We start from the raw sequence: 15,698 nt of genomic DNA on the forward strand, positions 1-15,698 counted from the left end.
AAAAAGTCCTGCAAAGTGTCCATTTGTGGGTGATATCATGTGTGATACAAGCAGTCCTGCAGCGTGTTTACTTGTGTGTTGTATCATGTGCGATACAAGCAGTCCTGCAGCGTGTTTACTTGTGTGTGTGGTATCATGTGCGATACTAGCAGTCCTGCAGCATGTTTACTTGTGTGTGATATCATGTGCGATACAAGCAGTCCTGCAGCGTGTTCACTTGTGTGTGATATCATGTGCGATACAAGCAGTTCTGCTGTGTGTTTACTTGTGTGTGATATCATGTGCGATACAAGCAGTCTTGCAGCATGTTTACTTGTGTGTGATTTCATGTGCGATACAAGCAGTGATACAATCAGTCATGCAGTGTCTTTACTTGTGTGCGATATCATGTGCGATACTAGCAGTCCTGCAGCGTGTTTACTTGTGTGTGATATCATGTGCGATACAAGCAGTCCTGCAGCGTGTTTACTTGTGTGTGATATCATGTGCGATACAAGCAGTCCTGCAGCATGTTTACTTGTGTGTGATATCATGTGCGATACTAGCAGTCCTGCAGCATGTTTACTTGTGGGTGATATCATGTGCGATACAAGCAGTCCTGCAGCGTGTTTACTTGTGTGTGATATCATGTGCGATACAAGCAATCCTGCAGCGTGTTTACTTGTGTGTGATATCATGTGCGATACAAGCAGTCATGCAGCATGTTTACTTGTGTGTGACATCATGTGCGATACAAGCAGTCATGCAGTGTGTTCACTTGTGTGTGATATCATGTGCGATACAAGCCTTTTCTAACGTACCACACTTAAAAATAATACAAGTATGTAAGAACCCTGCTTATATCTTAATTGATAAATATGGAAACCAGCCAATAATCAAGGCCCCACTATCGGTATGGTGAAACAGACCTTAATAAACAGTATTCAAGTTTCAGTTTCAGTTTCAGTCTGACCTGTACATGGCCGTGCTTCCAGCTCCTGTCCTGGACACTGAAGCAGATTTTCAGGGTCCTGCGCCACGACGGCCCGAGAGCGGACTTGGACCGAACCGAAACCCAGATCGTCCCCGCTCACACAACTCAACTGGCACGCACTCCAAGCGGTCCAGTCGGTCAGGTAGCATTCCCCTGCAGGTTTGGAGAATTAAATCAATCAATCAATGGTCAACATTTCATATTTGTGTTTCCCTCTCAGCGCGGTGTTACCTGGACAAGGTACGGTGCAGGACTCCTGCAGTGTGACCCGCGGGTCCCCGTCCACCACCAGTTCTAGATCTCCACACAGCTCATCGTCCACCAGACTTCCCTGGAGGTCCGATCCATCCGTCACCAAGCACGACATGTTCCTGAAGCGCAGACCGTCCCCGCACGTCGCCCCCTGCAGTCAGATAATATCCTCACACCTTGATGAAGGGTGGATGATGTAGTACAGTACAGTACAGTACAGTTCTTAATACATGACAATTTGGTGATGAATGTACAAAACTCAAAAGCAGTGAAGTTGTCACGTTGGGTAAATGGTCAATAAAAAGAGAATACAACAAATCCTTTTCAACTTATATTCATATTATATTCTGGACTACAGGCAGGCCAGTCTAGTACCCGCACTCTTTGGCATCGTCTTGCTGGAATAAGCAGGGGCGTCCGCCCACCTGTTCCCAATAAGCCTGTTCACCTGTGGGATGTTCCAAATAAGTGTTTGATGAGCATTCCCTCAACTTTCTCAGTCTTTTTTGCCACCTGTGCCAGCTTTTTTGAAACGTGTTGCAGGCGTCAAATTCCAAATGAGCTAATATTTGCCAAAAATAACAAAGTTTTCCAGTGTGAACATGAAATATCTCGTCTTTGCAGTCTATTCAATGGAATATAAGTTGAAAAGGATTTGCAAATCATTGTATTCTCTTTTTATTTACCAATTACACCAGCGGTCCCCAACCACCGGTACCGGGCCGCGGCCGCACAAGAAATAAAAAAAATAAAAAATAAAAATAATAATATATATATATATATATATATATATTTTTTTTTTTTTTTAATTAAATGAACATAAAAAACACAATATATACAGCAGGGGTCAGCAACCTTTTTGAAAGCAAGAGCTACTTCTTGGGTAGTGATTAATGCGAAGGGCTACCAGTTTGATACACACTTCAATAAATTGCCAGAAATAGCCAATTTGCTCAATTTACCTTTAACTCTATGTTATTATTAATAATTAATGATATTTACACTTAATTGAACGGTTTAAAAGAGGAGAAAACACGAAAAAAATGACAATTACATTTTGAAACATAGTTCATCTTCAATTTCGACTCTTTAAAATTCAAAATTCAACCGAAAAAAAGAAGAGAAAAACTAGTTGATTCGAATCTTTTTGAAAAAATTAAAAAAAATAATTTATGGAACATCATTAGTAATTTTTCCTGATTAAGATTAATTTTAGAATTTTGATGACATGTTTTAAATAGGTTAAAATCCAATCTACACTTTGTTAGAATATAAAACAAATTGGACCAAGCTATATTTCTAACAAAGAAAAATAATTATTTCTTCTAGATTTTCCAGAACAAAAATTTTAAAATAAATTCAAAAAACTTTGAAATAAGGTTTAAATTTGATTCTACAGATTTTCTAGATTTGCCAGAATAATTTTTTTGAGTTTTAATCATAATAAGTGTGAAGAAATATTTCACAAATATTCTTCGTCGAAAAAACAGAAGCTAAAATGAAGAATTAAATTAAAATGTATTTATTATTCTTTACAATAAAAAAAATTAATTTACTTGAACATTGATTTCAATTGTCAGGAAAGAAGAGGAAGGAATTTAAAAGGTAAAAAGGTATATGTGTTTAAAAATCCTAAAATCATTTTTAAGGTTGTATTTTTTCTCCAAAATTGTCTTTCTGAAAGTTATAAGAAGCAAAGTAAAAAAAATAATGAATTTATTTAAACAAGTGAAGACCAAGTCTTTAAAATATTTTCTTGGATTTTCAAATTCTATTTGAGTTTTGTCTCTCTTAGAATTAAAAATGTCGGGCAAAGCGAGACCAGCTTGCTAGTAAATAAATAACATTTAAAAAATAGATGCAGCTCACTGGTAATTGCTGCTATTTGAGATATTTTTATATCAATATAAATCAATACAGTCTGCAGGGATACAGTCCGTAATGCCTGGTTCACACCAACGACGCTTGCCGCGCTTTAAAGCGGCGAGCAAAGCGCCGTCATTTTTGTCCATTTTTCCACGAATATCCCGATCTCCGAAGTAATGTTATGCTTTGATACGCTCTGATACGAATTAGTTGCCGCTTTGGGGGGACAAATTACCGTTCCTCACGATTTGATGCCACTTTGATACGCTTTAAATCACGCTTTGATACGTTTTATTAGGCTTTATTGAACTTTATTACGCTTTGATGCGATCCTGACGCTTTAAATCAGGCTCTGACACGATTATCAAGCTCTGTTGTGCATTGGAATTAATGTGTCATGAACATTATGAACATTAATTTGTAATAATGCCTTTGAAATGTGATATTGTTATGTAATTATGTGCAATTTGGAAGATGCTGTGATTATTATTTTGTGAATTTGATGAATAAATTGCGTGCGCACACATAATGTAATAAAAAAGAGAAATATGATAAACAAATAAGTTAAAAAGAATTGTGAAAAACTCAGTATACTAAGTTCCCCCCACATTTTTTTAGATTTATCTATTTATTTGATTTCTCTTTTTGTTTTATTGTATACAGGATAAAACACATAATGTAATAAAAAAGAGAAATATGATAAACAAATAAGTAAAAAAAAAAAGTGAAAAACTCAGTATACTAAGTTTTCCCCACATTTTTTTAGATATATCTATTTATTTGATTTCTCTTTTTGTTTTATTATATACAAGATAAAACACATAATGTAATAAAAAAGAGAAATATGATAAACAAATAAGTTAAAAAGAAATGTGAAAAACTCAGTATACTAAGTTTTCCCCCACATTTTTTTAGATTTATCTATTTATTTGATTTCTCTTTTTGTTTTATTATATACAAGATAAAACACATAATATAATAAAAAAGACAAATATGATAAACAAATAAGTTAAAAAGAAATGTGAAAAACTCAGTATACTAAGTTTTCCCCACATTTTTTTAGATTTATCTATTTATTTGATTTCTCTTTTTGTTTTATTATATACAGGATAAAACACATAATGTAATAAAAAAGAGAAATATGATAAACAAATAAGTAAAAAAAAAAGTGAAAAACTCAGTATACTAAGTTTCCCCCACATTTTTTTAGATTTATCTATTTATTTGATTTCTCTTTTTGTTTTATTATATACAGGATAAAACACATAATGTAATACAAAACAGAAATATGATAAACAAATAAGTAAAAAAAAAAGTGAAAAACTCAGTAAACTAAGTTTTCCCCACATTTTTTTAGATTTATCTATTTATTTGATTTCTCTTTTTGTTTTATTATATACAGGATAAAACACATAATGTAATAAAAAAGAGAAATATGATAAACAAATACGTTAAAAAGAAATGTGAAAAACTCAGTATACTAAGTTTCCCCCACATTTTTTTAGATTTATCTATTTATTTGATTTCTCTTTTTGTTTTATTGTATACAGGATAAAACACATAATGTAATAAAAAAAGAGAAATATGATAAACAAATAAGTAAAAAAAAAAGTGAAAAACTCAGTATACTAAGTTTTCCCCACATTTTTTTAGATGTATCTATTTATTTGATTTCTCTTTTTGTTTTATTATATACAAGATAAAACACATAATGTAATAAAAAAGAGAAATATGATAAACAAATAAGTTAAAAAAATGTGAAAAACTCAGTATACTAAGTTTTCCCCACATTTTTTTAGATTTATCTATTTATTTGATTTCTCTTTTTGTTTTATTATATACAGATAAAACACATAATGTAATAAAAAAAGAGAAATATGATAAACAAATAAGTAAAAAAATGTGAAAAACTCAGTATACTAAGTTTTCCCCACATTTTTTTAGATGTATCTATTTATTTGATTTCTCTTTTTGTTGTATTATATACAAGATAAAACACATAATATAATAAAAAAGAGAAATATGATAAACAAATAAGTTAAAAAGAAATGTGAAAAACTCAGTATACTAAGTTTTCCCCACATTTTTTTAGATTGATCTATTTATTTGATTTCTCTTTTCGTTTTATTATATACAGGATAAAACACATAATGTAATAAAAAAGAGAAATATGATAAACAAATAAGTAAAAAAAAAAGTGAAAAACTCAGTATACTAAGTTTTCCCCACATGTTTTTAGATTTATCTACTTATTTGATTTCTCTTTTTGTTTTATTATATACAAGATAAAACACATAATGTAATAAAAAAGACAAATGTGATAAACAAATAAGTTAAAAAGAAATGTGAAAAACTCAGTATACTAAGTTTTCCCCACATTTTTTTAGATTTATCTATTTATTTGATTTCTCTTTTTGTTTTATTATATACAGGATAAAACACATAATGTAATAAAAAAGAGAAATATGATAAACAAGTAAAAAAAAAAATGTAAAAAACTCAGTATACTGTTTTCCACCCATTTTTTATATTCATTAATTTTTTCAATTTCTCTTTTTTTTCTCGTTATATTATGTTTATTATTTATTATGTTTTATATTCATTTATTTTTTCAATTCCTCTTCTTTTTTCATTATATTATGTTTATTATTTATTATTTATTATGTTTTATATTGATTTATTCTTTCAATTTCTCTTTTTTTCCCCGTTATATTATGTTTATTATTTATTATTTATTATGTTTTATATTCATTTGTTTTTTCACTGTCTCTTCTTTTTTCGTTATATTATGTGTATTATTTATTATTTATTATGGTTGATATTCATTTATTTTTTTAAATGTATCTTCTTTTTTCGTTATATTATGTTTCTTATTTATTATGTTTTATATCTTCATTTCTTTTATTTCTTTGTCATCTTAATAAATATCTATCTTTCATTTCTTATGCTAGTTGACAATAATAAAAGGCATTTATTTTATTTTTTATATTCAATGTCACTAGTCAATATCACAGTCACTTCCTATTTGTAGTTGTAGACTGGGGTCCGCGCTTTGAACCAAGATCTGTTAAGCTTTCCTACGCTTTGAGTCAAGCTTTGTCAGGCTTCCTGTAGCGGTTAAAACATTTTTTGTATTTTTTTTTACTACCCCTCCCCCCCCCGGTCCGTGGGACAAATTTTCAAGCAAGCACAAAAAAGTTGGGCACCACTGATTTACACAACGTGACAACTTCACTGCTTTTGGGGTTTGTGTTTGATTTCCGGAGATCAATAAGGACAAAGTCTCATTAAGTTTTTGTCATTCATTATTTGAGACACTTTGCATGTAAACACGTCTACAGAATTCACTACTTTTCTTGATACCGACCCTGGTCACGTGACCTCCCAAAGCGTCCCCCACCAGAGAAGAGGAGAAGTGACTGACTGACCTCGGACTTGCAGTCGGACCAGGGACCGTATCTCCAGGTGTAGCAGGGCTTCACCAGGCAGGGCTTCCACTGCTCCATCTGGGACGGACACGGCCTGCCGTCTCCTTGGGGAGCCTGGATGACAGTCCTCCGCCTCCACAGCTTCCCTAACCGCCCCACAGGAAGACAATGATGGGTGTTGACCAGTGAAAGCTGCTATTGATGCCAAGGTCCATCCCAGACCCTGCAGCAAACTTTGAGTTCCTATTTCCTGGAATATTTACCGTATTTCCTTGAATTGCCGCCGGGAATATAGTATTCGCCTGCCTAGAATTACAGCCGGGTCAAACTCGTTTCGCAAAATAATTAGCGCATGCTTGGCACTTCCGCCGGGTCAAATATGAGTCATTAAATGACTCCCGCCTCCTGGTGGTAGAGGGCGCTAGTGATCCTTCTTGCGACTTCCAGTACTGCAGAAGACCGGTGCTGCAGAAGAAGACAACCGGCAGCAAGCCTGAGCAGCGATCGTTTGCTTGCACTTTTAACATGGAGGATTACATATCTAAAATAAAACAGTTTTCTAAACTGGACTTTCAATCGAAGCAGGAGGTAATAATTAAAGGAATATCTCCAGAGACTTTTAAAACTGAAGAAAGATAAGGAAGACTGCATTTGATCAGAAGCAGGTGCAGATGGACGTCATTTATAAGTAAAGGTAAGACCATAATAACGTTTTTTTTTATTAAATGTGCTTTTCATGATAAGGTAAGCGCTGGAGTGAGAAGATGTTTTAAAATAATTAGCGCATGCTTGCCCATCCCGCATGCTTTTGGTAAGCGCAGGAGTGAGAAGAGGTTTTAAATTAATTAGCGCCCCGGCGGCTATTCAAGGAAATACGGTAACTTCAAATCCGCTCCCATTGAACAAAGCGCCTCAGGGAAAGGAAGTGAGAACGCCAATTAGCTGTTGTCTCTAAGGAAATGGGAAGAACCAGCGAGCACACCACGCAATTATCCACACCTTTAATAATCTATCAACTGCATATTGGCTTCATGTCTTCAGTCTGCGTGCAGAATTGTTCCCAAGCTTGTTGACATGCGCCACTAAGACAACAACATTGGACGAGGAGCTGATCGATAATTGCTCCAACGACGGAGAACCGTTTATTTGTTGCTACGTCTGGCCTCGGTAACCATGGTAACTCTCCCAGGCCGCCCTGAGGGCTTTACACCATACAAGCGTCTTAATTCTCTGAATTTATTTACTGAAAAAAACAGCTGCCACTTCTTGTGTTGGGCACACAATCTACATCACATGCAGTTCATTTCCTGTAAAACTCTTTTCAAAATAAGTTACAAATCCAATATTTATGGCACATATCCAATAATTATGGTAAAAATCCAATTATGATGGTAAAACTGATTATTATAATGCAAATCTGATAAGATTTGAATGAGATAGTTATGGTAGTAATCCAAAATTAATGTATCGAATGAGATAATTATGGGTTAAAACTGATAAGGTACAACTCTAATAAGTACGATACAGCGTCGATATTTAAGGTATAAATCTACAAAAGCCAAAAGCAGTGAAGTTGTCACGTTGTGTAAATGGTAAATAAAAAGAGAATACAATGATTTGCAAATCCTTTTCAACTTCAGTGTTTCCCACACATTCATTTATTTGTGGCGGCCCGCCACGAAAGAATTACGTCCGCCACAAATAATTTTTTTTTTTTTTTTTTTTTTTTTTTTTTTGTCCTGTCCAGCTTCTCAGGCAAATCATATAGTTCAGTGGTCCCCAACCTTTTTGTAGCTGCGGACCGGTAAACGCTTGAAAATTTGTCCCACGGACCGGTGGGAGGGGAGGGGGGGGTGTATTTATTTTTTTTAATTTTTTAATTTTTTAATTTTTTTTTTTTTTCCATAAAGAAATACAATCATGTGTGCTTACGGACTGTATACCTGCATACTGTATTGATCTATATTGATATATAATGTATATATTGTGTTTTTTATGTTGATTTAATAAAAAAAATTAAAAAAAAATTGTTTTATTTTTTTTTCCATAAAGAAATACAATCATGTGTGCTTACGGACTGTATACCTGCAGACTGTATTGATCTATATTGATATATAATGTATATATTGTGTTTTTTATGTTGATTTAATTAAAAAAAAATATATATATATATATTTTTTTTTTTTAATTTATTTTTTTTTTATTTCTTGTGCGGCCCGGTGGTTGGGGACCACTGATATAGTTGATGTAGATGCCCATATAGGCTGTTCAGATTTACTTTACAAAAGAGAAGTGTAGGATACTTCTCTTGTTGCCTTATTTGTATTTGACCACTACTATTTTCTCTTTATTTGTTACTGACTGTGGCAGGACACCTCTGCCTCTGTTTCACTTTATGTTGCTGGTAAATAATATGGTTGTAGTAGTAGGCTAAAGTTCAATGATTTAGTATGCACTAATTAAAGGGGCAGAGCTTTAAGAGACATTTTAGCTTTTATATTTTATAAGATATATTTTTTGTAAGAACCACAATTAATAAATATATTTCAGTGAATAACTTATTGCTCAAATCTGTATATAAATATGTACATAAAGTGTTGTAATTATATTGTAAAATGGATGGATGGATGGACGTTTAAAACAAAACTGTTATTATTAATTAGTAAGTATACATTTTTTGAGCCTTTTTAGAGAAAATCATATCATTGTAGCAAATTATGCAAATTACTCGATGTGGTGACCACGCCCATAGCCACGCCCCCACCGCCACAGGTATCTTGGCAGTTTATGGGAAACACTGAACTTATATTCAATTGAATAGACTGCAAAGACAAGATATTTCATGTTCACACTGAGAAACTTTAAATATTATGTCACGAAGCGAAGAGGAAGCAGGACCTGACTCCCCTCCCGGGGACATCTTCTTTGAACTGTTTTACGACCTTTTCTTTGAACCGACCTTTTCTTTGAACTGTTTTGTAATCAAAGGTCGATGGCTGTTTACGACCCCCCTCCCTTATATTCAATTGAATAGACCGCAAAGACAAGATATTTCATGTTCACACTGAGAAACTTTAAATATTATGTCACGAAGCGAAGAGGAAGCAGGACCTGACTCCCCTCCCGGGGACATCTTCTTTGAACTGTTTTACGACCTTTTCTTTGAACCGACCTTTTCTTTGAACTGTTTTGTAATCAAAGGTCGATGGCTGTTTACGACCCCCCTCCCTTATATTCAATTGAATAGACCGTAAAGACAAGATATTTCATGTTCACACTGAGAAACTTTAAATATTATGTCACGAAGCGAAGAGGAAGCAGGACCTGACTCCCCTCCCGGGGACATCTTCTTTGAACTGTTTTACGACCTTTTCTTTGAACCGACCTTTTCTTTGAACTGTTTTGTAATCAAAGGTCGATGGCTGTTTACGACCCCCCTCCCTTATATTCAATTGAATAGACCGCAAAGACAAGATATTTCATGTTCACACTGAGAAACTTTAAATATTATGTCACGAAGCGAAGAGGAAGCAGGACCTGACTCCCCTCCTGGGGACATCTTCTTTGAACTGTTTTACGACCTTTTCTTTGAACCGACCTTTTCTTTGAACTGTTTTGTAATCAAAGGTCGATGGCTGTTTACGACCCCCCTCCCTTATATTCAATTGAATAGACCGCAAAGACAAGATATTTCATGTTCACACTGAGAAACTTTAAATATTATGTCACGAAGCGAAGAGGAAGCAGGACCTGACTCCCCTCCCGGGGACATCTTCTTTGAACTGTTTCACGACCTTTTCTTTGAACCGACCTTTTCTTTGAACTGTTTTGTAATCAAAGGTCGATGGCTGTTTACGACCCCCCTCCCTTATATTCAATTGAATAGACCGCAAAGACAAGATATTTCATGTTCACACTGAGAAACTTTAAATATTATGTCACGAAGCGAAGAGGAAGCAGGACCTGACTCCCCTCCCGGGGACATCTTCTTTGAACTGTTTTACGACCTTTTCTTTGAACCGACCTTTTCTTTGAACTGTTTTGTAATCAAAGGTCGATGGCTGTTTACGACCCCCCTCCCTTATATTCAATTGAATAGACCGCAAAGACAAGATATTTCATGTTCACACTGAGAAACTTTAAATATTATGTCACGAAGCGAAGAGGAAGCAGGACCTGACTCCCCTCCCGGGGACATCTTCTTTGAACTGTTTTACGACCTTTTCTTTGAACCGACCTTTTCTTTGAACTGTTTTGTAATCAAAGGTCGATGGCTGTTTACGACCCCCCTCCCTTATATTCAATTGAATAGACCGTAAAGACAAGATATTTCATGTTCACACTGAGAAACTTTAAATATTATGTCACGAAGCGAAGAGGAAGCAGGACCTGACTCCCCTCCCGGGGACATCTTCTTTGAACTGTTTTACGACCTTTTCTTTGAACCGACCTTTTCTTTGAACTGTTTTGTAATCAAAGGTCGATGGCTGTTTACGACCCCCCTCCCTTATATTCAATTGAATAGACCGCAAAGACAAGATATTTCATGTTCACACTGAGAAACTTTAAATATTATGTCACGAAGCGAAGAGGAAGCAGGACCTGACTCCCCTCCTGGGGACATCTTCTTTGAACTGTTTTACGACCTTTTCTTTGAACCGACCTTTTCTTTGAACTGTTTTGTAATCAAAGGTCGATGGCTGTTTACGACCCCCCTCCCTTATATTCAATTGAATAGACCGCAAAGACAAGATATTTCATGTTCACACTGAGAAACTTTAAATATTATGTCACGAAGCGAAGAGGAAGCAGGACCTGACTCCCCTCCCGGGGACATCTTCTTTGAACTGTTTCACGACCTTTTCTTTGAACCGACCTTTTCTTTGAACTGTTTTGTAATCAAAGGTCGATGGCTGTTTACGACCCCCCTCCCTTATATTCAATTGAATAGACCGCAAAGACAAGATATTTCATGTTCACACTGAGAAACTTTAAATATTATGTCACGAAGCGAAGAGGAAGCAGGACCTGACTCCCCTTCCGGGGACATCTTCTTTGAACTGTTTTACGACCTTTTCTTTGAACCGACCTTTTCTTTGAACTGTTTTGTAATCAAAGGTCGATGGCTGTTTACGACCCCCCTCCCTTATATTCAATTGAATAGACCGCAAAGACAAGATATTTCATGTTCACACTGAGAAACTTTAAATATTATGTCACGAAGCGAAGAGGAAGCAGGACCTGACTCCCCTCCCGGGGACATCTTCTTTGAACTGTTTTACGACCTTTTCTTTGAACCGACCTTTTCTTTGAACTGTTTTGTAATCAAAGGTCGATGGCTGTTTACGACCCCCCTCCCTTATATTCAATTGAATAGACCGCAAAGACAAGATATTTCATGTTCACACTGAGAAACTTTAAATATTATGTCACGAAGCGAAGAGGAAGCAGGACCTGACTCCCCTCCCGGGGACATCTTCTTTGAACTGTTTTACGACCTTTTCTTTGAACCGACCTTTTCTTTGAACTGTTTTGTAATCAAAGGTCGATGGCTGTTTACGACCCCCCTCCCTTAGAAACAGCTGTTGCCATGTAACCAGGGAAAGTCCAAATAAAAGAGGAGGCGTACAATCTCCCGTCAGAGCGCGGTGGAGACTGTGCAAGAGTACAGCACAGACGTTTCTCCTCAATTGAGCCAAATTGAATTCGGTCCCTGTTCAATTCCTTGCTTCTTGTCTTGTTTAATAAATGTCATCGGTGTTTGAACCTGACAATTAGATCTGGGGATCTGAGTCTTTTCGAACGAAGCGATAAATGCGACAATTTTTCTGTGGAATGAAAGTAGCGCCAGGACTACCTTGCAGTCCGCACTTGTGGGTACATTGGGACCACGGCGCCCACTCAGACAGCTGGCAGTTGACAGGACATTCGACGACACAGGAAGCATTCATCTGCCACTTCCTCTCCAGGCCGAGCTGAAAGACAAAACGTTGTCGTCATTTTTCAGGAGGCCAGCAACAAGTCCGACTCACCTCGTTACAAAACGTCAGGTCGACAGATTTTCCGTCACTTCGCACGCAGTCCAGCATGCGCGTCTTGATGCCGTTTCCACACACGGCTCGGTCACTCAGTTGACACGTACTCCAGTCTGCGCACAACAAAAGCATGTCAAGCGGGTGGGAGTCGTGACCACGTTGTGGACCAAAGACTTGGAGGCTCACCGGTGATGTTGTAGGAGTAGTGGAAGCAGTTGCTGTTGAGTTTGCAGGATTCTGTCTGGCTGCTGGGAGGACATTCCTGTCGCTGTCCGGGCTGACGGAGAAGATACGCCTTCCTCTCACGGGTACGGTTCACGTTGCACGGCTGGAGGACGACATCGTTAATGATTTGATGCTGGAGAGCAGGAGTGCTCACACGTTTTCAGCAGGCGAGCTACTTTGCGAAATGACCAAGTCGAGGTGATCTACCTCAGGGGTCACCAACCTTTTTGAAAGCAAGAGCTACTTCTTGGGTAGTGATTAATGCGAAGGGCTACCAGTTTGATACACACTTCAATAAATTGCCAGAAATAGCCAATTTGCTCAATTTACCTTTAACTCTATGTTATTATTAATAATGAATGATATTTACACTTAATTGAACGGTTTAAAAGAGGAGAAAACACGAAAAAAATGACAATTATATTTTGAAACATAGTTTATCTTCATTTTCGACTCTTTAAAATTCAAAATTCAACCGAAAAAAAGAAGAGAAAAACTAGCTAATTCGAATCTTTTTAAAAAAAAATTTAAAAATAATTTATGGAACATCATTAGTAATTTTTCCTGATTAAGATTAATTTTAGAATTTTGATGACATGTTTTAAATAGGTTAAAATCCAATCTACACTTTGTTAGAATATATAACAAATTGGACCAAGCTATATTTCTAACAAAGACAAATCATTATTTCTTCTAGATTTTCCAGAAGAAAATTTTTAAAAGAAATTCAAAAGACTTTGAAATAAGATTTAAATTTGATTCTACAGATTTTCTAAATTTCCCAGAATAATTTTTTTGAATTTTAATCATAATAAGTTTGAAGAAATATTTCACAAATATTCTTCGTCGAAAAAACAGAAGCTAAAATGAAGAATGAAATTAAAATGTATTTATTATTCTTTACAATAAAAAAAATAAATTTACTTGAACATTGATTTAAATTGTCAGGAAAGAAGAGGAAGGAATTTAAAAGGTAAAAAGGTATATGTGTTTAAAAATCCTAAAATCATTTTTAAGGTTGTATTTTTTCTCTAAAATTGTCTTTCTGAAAGTTATAAAAAGCAAAGTAAAAAAATTAATGAATTTATTTGAACAAGTGAAGACCAAGTCTTTAAAATATTTTCTTGGATTTTCAAATTCTATTTGAGTTTTGTCTCTCTTAGAATTAAAAATGTAGAGCAAAGCGAGACCAGCTTGCTAGTAAATAAATACAATTTAAAAAATAGAGGCAGCTCACTGGTAAGTGCTGCTATTTGAGCTATTTTTAGAACAGGCCAGCGGGCTACTCATCGGGTCCTTACGGGCTACCTGGTGCCCGCGGGCACCACGTTGGTGACCCCTGATCTACCTCATCATATGCAGTCGTGGTCATACACTTGTAAAGAGCATCATGTCATGGCTGTCTTCAGTTTCTACAACTCTTATTTTTTTGTGATGTAGTGATTGGAGCACATACTTGTTGGTCACAAAAAAACATTCATGAAGTTTGCTTCTTTTATGAATTCATTATGGGTCTACTGAAAATGTGAGCAAATATAGGCAGGCCAGTCTAGTACCCGCACTCTTTTTACTATGAAGCCACGCTGTTGTAAAACGTGGCTTGGCGTCGTCTTGCTGAAATAAGCAGGGGCGCCCATGATAACGTTGCTCGGACGGCAACATGTGTTGTTATACTTCCGTATCGATTAGCACATCTCTACTTCCGGCTTCTGACCCCTTCCTAGGAGGACTTTGACTCCATTTTGTGCGAGTGATGTTCTCACATTGCAGTGCGAAAAGGAACCAGTGTAAAAAATGCAAAGGAAATTTATCGCGAAAAACTCATTATACGTCGGTTTTCTCTGATCTCGGTGCAAAACAGGCTCTTCTATCCGTCATCGTCCTTCATGTTCCGGACAAAGTAATGAAACAAACTGGTGAGCATCCACAGACTGTGGATGCTTTTAAAAAAGGCTTAAAGGCCTACTGAAAGCCACTACTAGCGACCACGCAGTCTGATAGTTTATATATCAATGATGAAATCTTAACATTGCAACACATGCCAATACGGCCGGGTTAACTTATAAAGTGACATTTAAAATTTCCCGGGAAATATCCGGCTGAAACGTCGCAGTATGATGACGTATGCGCGTGACGTAGTTAGTTTAACGGAAGTTATGGTACCCCGTAGAATCCTATACAAAAAGCTCTGTTTTCATTTCATAATTCCACAGTATTCTGGACATCTTTTGCAATTTGTTTAATGAACAATGAAGGCTGCAAAGAAGACAGTTGTAGGTGGGATCGGTGTATTAGCAGCGGACTACAGCAACACAACCAGGAGGACTTTGTTGGAGAGCAGACGCGCTAGCCGCCGACCTCACCTTGACTTCCTACGTCTCCGGGCCGACAAACGCATCGGGTGAAGTCCTTCATCCTTCCGCCGATCGCTGGAACGCAGGTGAGCACGGGTGTTGATGAGCAGATGAGGGCTGGCTGGCGTAGGTGGAGAGCTAATGTTTTTAGCATAGCTCTGTGCGGTCCGGTTGCTAAGTTGCTAAGTTAGCTTCAATGGCGTCGTTAGCACAGCATTGTTAACCTTCGCCAGCCTGGAAAGCATTAACTGTGTATTTACATGTCCACGGTTTAATAGTATTGTTGATTTTCTATCTATCCTTCCAGTCAGGGGTTTATTTTTTTTGTTTCTATTTGCAGTTAAAGCACGATGCTATCACGTTAGCTCGTAGCTAAAGCATTTTGCCGATGTATTGTCGTGGAGAAAAAAGGCACTGAATGTCTATTTTGCGTTCTCGACTCTCATTTTCAAGAGGATATAGTATCCCAGGTGGTTTAAAATACAAATCTGTGATCCACAATAGAAAAAGGAGAGAGTGTGGAATCCAATGAGTCAGCTTGTACCTAAGTTACGGTCAGAGCGGA

General features: G+C 36.3%; 1 protein-coding gene across 1 annotated transcript in view; it reads right to left on the bottom strand.

The window, feature by feature from the left end:
- thsd7aa (thrombospondin, type I, domain containing 7Aa) overlaps positions 1-15,698 on the bottom strand; it is a 256,727-nt gene that overhangs the window by 29,579 nt on the left and 211,450 nt on the right. The window contains exons 19-24 of the mRNA XM_062029375.1: positions 12,741-12,882; positions 12,552-12,667; positions 12,377-12,494; positions 6,520-6,665; positions 1,205-1,376; positions 953-1,126 (exon numbers count right to left, since the gene is read on the bottom strand). Of these exons, the coding sequence (XP_061885359.1) occupies positions 953-1,126; positions 1,205-1,376; positions 6,520-6,665; positions 12,377-12,494; positions 12,552-12,667; positions 12,741-12,882 (868 nt within the window). The remainder of the gene's footprint in view (positions 1-952; positions 1,127-1,204; positions 1,377-6,519; positions 6,666-12,376; positions 12,495-12,551; positions 12,668-12,740; positions 12,883-15,698) is intronic.

Source organism: Entelurus aequoreus, linkage group LG20 (assembly GCF_033978785.1).
Source record: "Entelurus aequoreus isolate RoL-2023_Sb linkage group LG20, RoL_Eaeq_v1.1, whole genome shotgun sequence".
NCBI classification, from domain to species: Eukaryota; Metazoa; Chordata; class Actinopteri; order Syngnathiformes; family Syngnathidae; genus Entelurus; species Entelurus aequoreus.